Below are 10,984 nucleotides of genomic sequence, written 5' to 3'. Positions count from 1 at the left end.
AAATTGCAGGTTTTATTTCATCTTTGAAAAAGAAAAAATATATATATAGTTTTTAAAATTAGCTTAAAAACTCCGATGCAGCAGGTGGCGGTGTGCCACAGTGCATATGTTGGCTTTGCGAAAGTCACGAAGAAGAGGGTCATCACTTCCGACACAACTATCAGTGTGACAATATGGCAGCGGTGATTGAAGGTAACGAGGAAAGTGGTTTTTCTGGCGAAAGTGGGGCGGCCAGGATACAAGAGCGACTTCAGAAGCGGCACCAGGCAAGGATCGAGGATGCCGAGCGGAGGAAGGAGGCTAAAGAGAGCCATTCTGTCGCCGAGGAGAAGAGCGAGTATTTCTCCATCGCCTTCAACAGGGAGCGGGCGTGTATAGAGGAGCTACTGTCCAGCTGTTCCGGAGCTGAGCGCGCTGTGGTGACTGAGAAACTAGAAGAGGCCACGACCAAAACTCTCCAGCTGCAAAAGTTTCTGAATGACAGTATGCAGTTTCTAACGCAGTACGAGCTCAGGCAAGCCCAGGCTGCTCTCCAGAAACTCCAAACCTCGCTGTCTGAGACCAAAGAGGAGGCTTTGCCCAGGAAGAAGTTTGCCTTTCGAACTCGCACCAAGGCAACAGATAAAGCCTCTGCACAAGATGCTCATCCCCTTCCCCGTGATGAAGGCACACCTGCAGAGACAGGTAGGACCCAGGTGGATGGAGCAGCACCCGCCGAGCAGTGCGGCTTCTCCAACATGACCAGTGAGTTTCTGACCAAGACGGCTGAAGAGATCCAAAAACGAGATGTGCTTCTCACTCACCTGACCAACTGCAAAGTCCATCTGTTCGGCTCCCCCAGCACGCTGCACCTGAAACACATCGACAGCTGTGAGATCCTGTGCGGGCCGGTGTCCAGTTCAGTTTTTGTAGATAATTGCAGAAACAGCGTGCTGGCCTTTCCCTGTCAGCAGCTGCGGACCCACAACACAACCGACACACAAGTGTATCTGCACGTCACCAGCCGAGCCATCATAGAGGACTGTCACGGAGTGAGCTTTGCCCCGTTCACATGGTCCTATCCCACCCTGGAAGAGGACTTCACTGTGTCTGGGCTGGACCGGGCCCGAAACAACTGGACTCAGGTGGATGACTTCAACTGGCTTGCTGCTGGGACACCTTCCCCAAACTGGACTGTTATTCCAGAAGCAGACAGAAAAGCCAACTGGGACTCCTAGAATGGGACTTTTAATGACCTAATGCACTAAAACAAATGATAGTAGAAATTTTACATGAACTGCTTGCGGCCAGAATGCACATTTAATGTCCATTTTATTTCATGGATATAATCTTCATTAATATATTTAAATAAAAATTCACTTAATTTGGGCTGTTACTGTGTGGTTATTTTTTTTGTTTGTTTGTTTGTTTGTTTTTTTCAAAAATAAGTCTAATTCTTAAGAGTCTAGGGTCAAAGTCAGATTTCAAGTAGTTTGGTATTGGGACAGGCTGAGCTTTTCAGAATCACTTGTTTTACCTAACAGACCAAAACATGAAGATTTTCAGTTTCATGTTATTATTCCAATTCAATAGCTATCAGATTTTTACAGCTTATATGAAGTTTTGAGTCTATTCAGCACATTTATAAAGAGGTGTATAAACAGAAGAAGTATTCAGAAATTCATACTGCATGTGTACCTCTTTGGGATTAACTCAGGACATTTTGCAAAATCAAAAATGGTACATAAGGGGAGGAAGAGTAAGATCTGGGAGTATAAAGGGACCAAAACATACTCAATCATTATCTATGGTCTGCGTTTAGCTGTGGAATTTCACCATCCATATCATGAGGGATGTTTTCACTACTTGGGCAATGCAGGAAATCAAACTGGTTAAGTCTGATCCAACTTTGGATGTCTTTGAAAACCTCACCAGCCATATTTCAGAGTACTCAATAAGTATTCCCTTGTGTAGCTGTTTATGTCATAAACTCCCATGCAGAGGGAAAAAAATACTGCACTGAAGAACAGGTAATATGCAGTTAAAAAACAAGTTTGTGGACATGGGTTAGTCACTGACCCAAGAACAAAGTAGAGCACCCTGTTGAAAATACCCTTCTTACTAAGTTACTGATAAAGTTTCAGTAAGACTTGACCAACACTGAAGGAGCTCTAGCTTTCATGTGCTCTCAAAATGTGTTTTCTGATGACCATAAAGTTCAGGTATAATTAATTCAACCATTTTTATATTGAATAATTTTTGCATTGAAATATGTGGGGGGAAAAATGGGAGTAGTGTTTACAGTTAATGTAAAATGTGCATCTTTTGAGAGATTATATAGGTTTTCTTGCAGAAGGAACAGAAAGTAAATTGTTATTACACAAAAATATTAAGACACCAAGTCTGAGATTTTTTATTTTTAAGTCTGTTATAGTTCAGGCTTTGTTTTTATACCGACTCTGCCTTTTAAAATTCCTGCCCACAAAGGTAATGCAAGTTACACAAAATAAAGGAGGAGGGGGAAAAATAGTAAGAAAAGAAAAGATCTCTGTGTTTGTATTTTATTTAAAATGCAGTCTAAGCCATTTAAAAATCCAAAAAATAAGAAGGAAACAAAATAGAATGCTATGGAAAAACGGAAGATAATAGAATAAATCGGCAATATAGAGTTAAATGGCTCCTAAAATTTAATAAAGCAAATAAAATAAAATGGCTTAATAAATGTAGTTAAAACAATCACAGCAAATATCTCATAATATAAAATGTAGTGGACAGTCCAGCTTTGAAATTAAGCGCAATAAAGAGTATTTTTTGCTAAACATGTGTCACATTATCAAGAGTTACTGCATGGGGTAGAGAAGAAAGAGCTTTTGGCAGCTGCTTCCTAAAAATATCGTTGCTCACTCAGGTTGTAGGCAGTATAAGACACTACTGAATAAACCAGTAGTGCTGTGAAATATTCATTTGGCCAACAGTTTAAATAAATCATTGAATACCTGGTGTTAGCATGACATTCATGTCTATGACAACTGCAAACTTGTGATTATAACACATAAATATTGTTAGTGAGACAGCGCTAAACACGCACAAAGGTTTGATGAAAGACATTGTGAAAAGAGCATCAGGAGATTGGGCCTTCAGTGTTCCAATTGCATTTGGTAAACATTTAGCAACACTGCAGCTCTCACATCCAGCCACAAGGAGAAAGAAGAATAGACCGTTCAGGGAAAGGCCTGGCTTTGATCAGCATAAGTATCTGGCTCGTGTATGTGCCAGACACTGTGTTGGTTCTAACTGCCAAGATAGCAAATGACAACAAGAACATCAATGAAAGCAATAGAATATTTTTTATCAGCTTGCCAGACAACGTTTACTGCAAACACTGAATTTTCATGTTTAATAATGTTTAAGCAAAATTTTAATTTGTCCAGTTTGTCACAGTTTGGTCTTGATTTATTAAGCAATTACTTCCAAAGTAAAGTCATAGTGGGGCTTTATTAACTCAGTGTTTTTGATTCGTTGTGAAGACATCTGGTTTGTGTTGAGCTTGTGGACCCCATACCTATGAATGATTAGGCTTTATCATTAGCCCTACTGTCATGTCCATTACCTTTGTCAACCATCTGCTGAAACTTGTGCTGCTCCTGATGTGTTTGATCAAGGCAACCATGACCACATGAACACTCAAACCAATTATGGCCCCTGGCAGCAGCTTACGATCAGGCTCATCTTCTGTAAATTGGATCAGGGTGCTTACAGGGGCTTAGCATGACGTACTGCAACTTTGAGTTTAATCATGAGGATCCCCGGCCATCCTCAACCTCTTTGAGAGAACGCAACATTAGCTTCTCCTGTAAAGGTTTGAAGAAATAAACCCTTTTGAACACTGAAGTTTAGGACTCAATGGTGCAGAAGAACCTTTAAAATAAGGATCCGGTGCTGTTCTCCTGAGTTCTTTATAGCGGTTCTTTTGCCATAGGATGGATTACAGTCTGAGCTGACTCTTCTGTTCTTTCGGACCAGCCAGAGGACATACTGATTACAAACAAACAGGGAAGTGCAGGTTAGCATACTCAAGAACTTTATCTAAACCGAAGTGGAAATCTTGGAACTCCTGCAGTGTTTTTTACAAGCAAGGACACATCACAGATTGAAGAATGGCTTTGTTGCCAGTTAAGTTTGATCTGAAAAAGCGAGTAAAGTTGGCTCAGACAGTCTGGTTCATGTACTGGTTTGCTGTGTTGGCCGGCGTGTTGGTCCTCAGCATGGGTCTGTTCTTCAAGATCGAGCTGCGAAAACGCTCTGAACTTATGGACAACAATGAAAGCCACTTTTTGCCCAATCTGCTTATTCTCATGGGTCTAATAGCCTGCAGCATCAACGTCTTTGGAGGCAAAGTGTGCTATGACTCACTGGACCCCGATAAGTTTGCAAAGTGGAAGCCCATGTTGAAGACCTACTTGGTATTCTGTGTAGGATTCAACGCCCTGCTGCTTGTCACGGCTGTGCTGTGTTTCTTGATGAGAATCCCTATGCAGTTCACCCTGGCTGAAGGGTTGAGGAACGGCATGAGGTACTACAAGGACACCGACACACCGGGACGCTGCTACATGAAGAGGACCCTGGACTTGATGCAGATTGAGTTTCGTTGCTGTGGAAATGACAACTACAGAGATTGGTTTGAGATTCAGTGGGTCAGCAACCGCTACCTGGACTTCAGCTCAAAGGAAGTCAAAGAGTAAGTGACAGAGATTTTTAAAAAAAAAGTTAAATCCTTTATTGTTGGCCTTAAAAGTTGCAGAGTTATTTAATGTGGAAGTAAAATGAATGTGTTTGGATTGCCGTTGAACCTAAGTGCACCAAGCTGCTGAGGTGGGGTGATCTGTGCAAAGTTAGAGTTCAGTATAAGTGGATTTGAAATGAAGGTAGATCAGATCAGGCGTAATACTTACTTTCATCCACTGAGGATTACCATAGCAGAAACGGTGACTACTATAGTTCATAGCAGAGATGTGTTCTTGGGGTCAGAGAAGAGATCTGGGGGCATTTATATGTGAAGATCTGGACTTTAGTGAATGGTTGCAGAAAAAGATACAGTCAAGTCCCACGAGAAAGCTTTACACTAGCCTGTTTATGTCTCGGCCAACCAGCACCACTTAACTTTTTGTAAACAATTTTGTGTGCCGGGACATAATTAGTGTTTAATCTCCAGGATTACAGTGTCTTGTCCTTCATGAACCAGTGTCTTGTCCAATCAGCAGAGGACATGGCAGCACTCCAATAACAGCACTGCCAGTCAAAAAAAGTGTAGCCAGAGATGCTCACATTAGCATAAACTAAGGACAACAGCGTTATCATGAAAACAGGAAACAGCTATGCTTTAGAGCCTTCTAATTGGGCAGCATTTGGGGTCAGTGTTGTTGTGGTGCCATTACAGGTTTTTGTTGTACTTATACATGCAAGATATCACATTCACTGCCAACTTTCTTAGTAACAGTAACTCCAGAATTATTCTACATCATAAAGTCTCTGTGCTTTTGACCAACAAGTTGTCTGGGTCATAATTCGGAAAGCTCAAGTAGGTGGTGACATTTCTTGCAATAACGGATACATATCTGACACCCCCCAGTTCTTTGTGATCCAATTACACTTGTCTTTCCATTGACCTACTACTCTCAATCATAGTCAAGATCAGCTACTCAGACTGAGCAGTGATTCTAATTTCAGTGTTTGAGTGCCTGCCTTCTTGCTTCTCGCAGTTGTTCAGACCTTAATATGTACTCCTTGAGATAGTTTGAAACAGCAGTGTATGATGGAACATTTTAGCTGACGACTGAATGCCAATTCAGGCTAGCTTTGTGGAGGTTGGATAGCTGATTTAATGTTGTTTATTGTCAAGGTAAGATTGTACTGCAAAGTATAATACAACAACTTTTGACCTGGAGTAATGTATGGATTCCAGTTAAATCTGAACGAAGGGAAGTCTAACACAGGTGTGCTAATTCAAGTAACAGCCCATTCCTGGCCTTCAACATCATCTTCCCCTTTACTGTTCCTCTTCTTCCTAGCCGCATTGGCAGTAATGTTGATGGCCAGTATCTGATGGATGGAGTGCCCTTCAGCTGCTGTAACCCCAGCTCCCCCAGACCCTGCATTCAGGCACAGATGACCAACAACACTGCCCACTACAGTTATGACCACTACACAGAGGATCTCAACGTGTGGAAGCGGGGATGCCGCGATGCCCTGCTGTCCTACTATGGTGGCATGATGAACACCATCGGAGCCCTGGTGATACTGGTCACTATGCTGGAGGTCAGTGCCACAGACTTACTTAAATATATTAACTGAAACAATGTTCACTTCTTAGTTGGAAAATGTAGCTCTTTTCAACTTCATTTAAAAGTTAGAACAATCCCATGCACTATCCACTGCATGGAGGAATGGAGATCGTGCATAAATGTCTAATTAAGTCTTCTACTGTAACATTGTCTCTGTCTAATGTTGGTTTTGCAAACAGTATGTCCTCATTAATCTATTCACATGGAAAGAAAATAAACAATAGAGGGGACTGCTTGAGAGCTGTTGAGTGTTTCAGTTGTAGTGGGCGTTTTTTTTAAATACCCCAATTGCAGAAGTGACCTTAATGCACAAAATATTGTTGTTGTCACAACTATTACAGAAAAGTATATATTTCCATGTCCACTGGTGGAAGGCTTGTTTGAAGATACAAACAGCTGGTCTTGGCATATCAATATCTAGAAATAGCAACAACCTTGCTGATAGCTAAATTGAAGCCAGGCAGGTGTGTTAGTCATTTTAATCAGAAATACAGAGTTCTTTGGAGCACTACTCTAGCCTTGAAATCTGTTGGTGGAGCCTACAATAGAAACAACTGATAGGTAAATGGGCACCAGACAATGTTTTCCCATATTCCCAATGGGCTTAACATCCCAAGAATTCTGAACAGGGAAAAGCCTCATTTGAAATGAGAAATAGTCTGGAAAATTGTTATGTTCAGAAAAATAATACAGATAATTCAGCCTATTCGATCTGACAAATCAGAGATATTTATGTGTCTAAGTGTTTTCTAGCAGTACTTCCCATTTTTTTTTATATCAACAAAGACAAATTGGTTAGTCTGGCAACTGGTTAAACTCCCCTTCTGTCCTTAACCTATGACTTCAGTCCAATTCACTTTCATGCAGTAGGTTAGACAGTCTCTAACAGGCCTAGCAATACATTTCAGTTTGCAAGAGGCACTTTGAAGAACAATTGGAACTAAATATGTTGATTTTTTCTTCAAGGAAAATCAGTTCTCAGTTTATTTTTTACTGAAATTCTCGAGTTACCTCATCACATTTGCTCCAGTTGCATAGTGGGCCTAAAACAATAGATACCAACTTATAACATTCCTGCACACATTAAGGACCGCAGCTTCCCTTGTCAGCAGATAAAAGTAACAACAGCCTTCTTAAGTCACAAATATTGTACCTGTATCCGACTAGATTTTATTCATTTTTAAATTGTTCTGCATTTTTTCCTCAGATCATTTTCAGTTAAATGACTGAAATTGAGAGAAAGTCTTTAATGTCCAGCTAGTAGGAAGTCAGGTGAATAAACATGCAAAGCCTTGACCTAGTTGGCATTTCTTTCATCAGTTTCCTCCATCCCTGCTTCTTCCCTTCTTTCCACAGTCTGCCCACGCTATCAGTAATACCCACTTACTGCATCTCCTTCCCAAACACCGCTATCCTCTTTACCTAAATATATTTTCTCCTGCCCTACTATCGAGATACCCTGTGCCACCTTTGGCACGATTTAGCTCACCTGCGGTTTCTCACCTGCTACTTTCTACCTAAATCCTGTAACAGCCATGTGTGTCCTCTTTCCTCTCTTTACTTTCTCCTTGGCCTCCACTGCCAACATCTGTGGTTGTTTGTAAAGCCAAAATATCTGCTTATGATTATGCAGAACAAATAGACATGTACAGGTGAATCCTTGAAGCCAGTGACCACAGCGATGATATAAATTGTTTGGGTTCCTGCATCACCTTGAGGAGACAGTAAATAGAGCCATACAGATAACATCTTTGCTCCAGAAATCCAGCAGACAATTGTTTGTTGTAAAAACACAGCTTCAGCTAATCAGATGCACGCTCGGAGGAATCCTAGATTTAAAAGAGGAGTTACGCAAGCATCTCTGTGCCGACACATATGGGTTAATCTGCAAGAGGTGACAAGGAAATACTTATTTCCAGGAGTCTGATCTCCTGATCTGATGTCTCCATTTACAGTAACTGGATCTTAACTGTCCTAATGAGATGTTAGCCCTATAGGCTATAGATTACTTCAAGAATTTAAAAAAGCTCCTAATTTCATTTTCCTTGCTTGAATATTTGCCTTAACACAACATATTTGCAGTATATTACACAATTTCTGACTCAGATACATTTATTGAAAGATGTAAAGTTGTATCATCTTTTCATGTCCTACTTATAAAAACCATGCAAACATTTCTAAGCATTTAGAAGATATTCAAAATAATAGCTGAAGATTTTTTTTAATTATTAGTGAAACTGGAGTTCTGAATTTAATATTATTACACTGGAAAACATCAGATATTTTCCATTTTTGCTTTAAAATTTAATTAAAGGATTTATTAAATTATCTGAAAGAGCATTATTAATTACATTTCAGCTTAAGTAATCAGAATTGTTATGCTGCAGCAGATTTTTAGCATCCATGAGTGCTAAAATTCACTACGTACAACTGATGCATTACAGTGGACCTATTATACCTGGTTTGTTAAATTAAAGACAACTACATAGCGGAATTATAAGAATGAGGTCATCCCACATCTGCACTGAATGCTCCATTTTTATACTTTTGGATTTGTGTGATGTCTTAAAGAGGGGATATTCAAATGTGGGCATCCCACACAAACAGCACAGTCTGTGAACACCGCCTATTACTCCAATCTTCTGCTTGGGCAGGGCAGCCAATCAGAGAAAATCATGCATCATGCAGCACCAAGACCCAGTAGAAGATAAAAAATTTTTTTTAGCTGAAACAAGCAATGTTATTTAAGTATAGTCCAAGAATAAAATATGGAACTATAGATGAGTAGAACAGGCCCATTAATTTGGAGCTGAGCAATGGTGATACTTTTCCTTTGCTCTGATTTGAAACTTCCAGTAATGATGAGAGTACAGATTTTTGTCTAGATATCCTCTGATAATTAGCTAATTGTCTTGATAATATTATGTTCTAAACCGCAAACAACATTTGTTTAACTTCAATTCAATGTCTTCCTTCATATAATATCATTTTTCTATCTTTCTGATTAAACTGGAATTTCAATCAAATTATTGTAGCACAAGTGTATAATAAATTCCCTTCTTAAACGTTTTCTTTCATGTGGCATGGCTACATTTCACATTAAGTTTATCAGATCTGTGTTCCTGTTCCTTGCAGGCTAGTGTGACTGTGGGCATGCAGTATGTCCACAGCTCCCTGTGTAACCTTGCTAATCCGGAGGATCCAGAGAGCGAGAGCGAGGGCTGGCTCCTGGAGAAGACAGTGAAGGAGACGTTCACTGACATCATGGACAAAATGAAGTCCATGGGCAAAGGCATCAAGGTGGAGGAGGGTGAGCCAGTGGTTGAAACAGTGAGCTGAGCTAGCGCCACCTGAACAAACTGACCCCACTCCCACCTGAGGAGAAAATCAAAGACATGTGAGATTTTTCTACCAGCATTTATTTTGTAGGCCTACTCATATATTTGGTTATGAACTCATTAGAAATGGACGTGAAAAGATCATATTGCATATTCATACTTTGATAAATAGCAGCTGGATGGGTTTTTAGTTTTGGTTTTCCCCAGTAAAACAACCACCAGCATGGTTTTTTGTTTTTTTTTTGTTTTTGCACCAGCATGTTTTTAATTAGGTTTACAGTTCTGCTTTCTGACACTTTGTGCATTTTTTTCTCCAAAAAAAGTGCAAAGTTATAAATCAAGTAAATGTTATATGTATTGAAAGCATGTAATTTTCTCCTTTATTTTGCTGTCACGTAGTTTGGCGGGGATGGTGGTTGCTATGCAATCCCCCCCTCTCATGGAACCCAATGGTGCAGATTGAAGATATTTAACTCAGGTTTTGCAATGTTTTATTTTTGCTAACCCGTCTAGGCTACTTTATAGTCAAAGCAGACAAATTAACCCCTCTGACTTGCCCCCATTTATACTCCAGTTCACTGGATAAGCAGCTGAGATGGAGTATAATTTTCAATTAAATGAATCAGTCATGCATGAACAGTGCAACACATGGATCAAGACTGAGCATGGGAATCAGGAAGTTCAGAAACATGGGGTGACTCCAAACCTGTGGCCTGAAATTGGCAGCTAAATCTTGGTTCCTGACCCCTGTACTGTAATCTCAGATCCTCTTTGATATTTCCCTAGTGCATTCAGTATCTGTATATTGACATATGTGTATGTACAGTATATAACTTTGTATATGACGTAGAAAAGATGAAAAATTACTTTTTTAAAAGAATGTAATTAAGTTGAATCTTTTATTTGAATCAATGTAAAGTTGTTTTTCTTTTTTCCAAATAATTTTCTTGGCTTTGTGTGACTGTGTAGAGGAGAGATTATGCTGACTGTATACGCGAATAAAGGATATTAGAGACGACATACAGCAGTGCAATGATGGCGTTGTGTTGTCTCGACCTTGAGTCATGAGGCATGCTGTGAGTGCCACTGGGTTCCTTATTAAGCCAATAGGATAAGGCCTATTAAGGTATTACTGCTTTCACATGGCCATGGGATGACTTTTCACATGCCCAATGTAAGGACATGTGTGTACAGTATGTGTGTGTGCTTTAGGAGGAGCTATGCACGGGATGCATTCTCAAGAAACATGCAACAAATGTTACTCTCACTTGTTCTTTTCTTTGGTTTTATGCACTTTTTGTGACTTAAACCTACTCTAAAATGAGG

General features: G+C 40.0%; 2 protein-coding genes across 2 annotated transcripts; both read left to right on the top strand.

The window, feature by feature from the left end:
• Nucleotides 1–20: 20 nt before the first annotated feature.
• tbcc (tubulin folding cofactor C) lies at nucleotides 21–1,367 on the top strand. Its single transcript, XM_085285090.1, has one exon. The coding sequence runs from the start codon at nucleotides 174–176 to the stop codon at nucleotides 1,215–1,217; it is 1,044 nt and encodes a 347-aa protein (XP_085141216.1). The 5' UTR covers nucleotides 21–173; the 3' UTR covers nucleotides 1,218–1,367.
• Nucleotides 1,368–3,091: 1,724 nt separating this feature from the next.
• On the top strand, nucleotides 3,092–10,676 carry prph2a (peripherin 2a (retinal degeneration, slow)). Its single transcript, XM_085285081.1, has 3 exons — nucleotides 3,092–4,717; nucleotides 6,048–6,294; nucleotides 9,456–10,676. Exons 1-3 carry the CDS (start codon nucleotides 4,137–4,139, stop codon nucleotides 9,657–9,659), a joined length of 1,032 nt encoding a protein of 343 aa, XP_085141207.1. The 5' UTR covers nucleotides 3,092–4,136; the 3' UTR covers nucleotides 9,660–10,676.
• Nucleotides 10,677–10,984: the final 308 nt, after the last annotated feature.

Source organism: Mchenga conophoros, linkage group LG8 (assembly GCF_057382185.1).
Source record: "Mchenga conophoros isolate Kocher_MC1m ecotype Shallow Benthic linkage group LG8, M_conophoros_male_GT1.1, whole genome shotgun sequence".
Classification (NCBI taxonomy): domain Eukaryota; kingdom Metazoa; phylum Chordata; class Actinopteri; order Cichliformes; family Cichlidae; genus Mchenga; species Mchenga conophoros.
This window is presented reverse-complemented; position numbering and strand designations above follow the sequence as displayed.

Excerpts from the sequence above, each read along its gene's own strand:
- tbcc (XM_085285090.1), top strand. The coding sequence starts at position 174 with ATGGCAGCGGTGATTGAAGGTAACGAGGAAAGTGGTTTTTCTGGCGAA.
- prph2a (XM_085285081.1), top strand. The coding sequence starts at position 4,137 with ATGGCTTTGTTGCCAGTTAAGTTTGATCTGAAAAAGCGAGTAAAGTTG. Across the intron at positions 4,718-6,047 it reads AGCTCAAAGGAAGTCAAAGA|CCGCATTGGCAGTAATGTTG; the intron begins GTAAGTGACAGA and ends TCTTCTTCCTAG. Across the intron at positions 6,295-9,455 it reads TACTGGTCACTATGCTGGAG|GCTAGTGTGACTGTGGGCAT; the intron begins GTCAGTGCCACA and ends TGTTCCTTGCAG.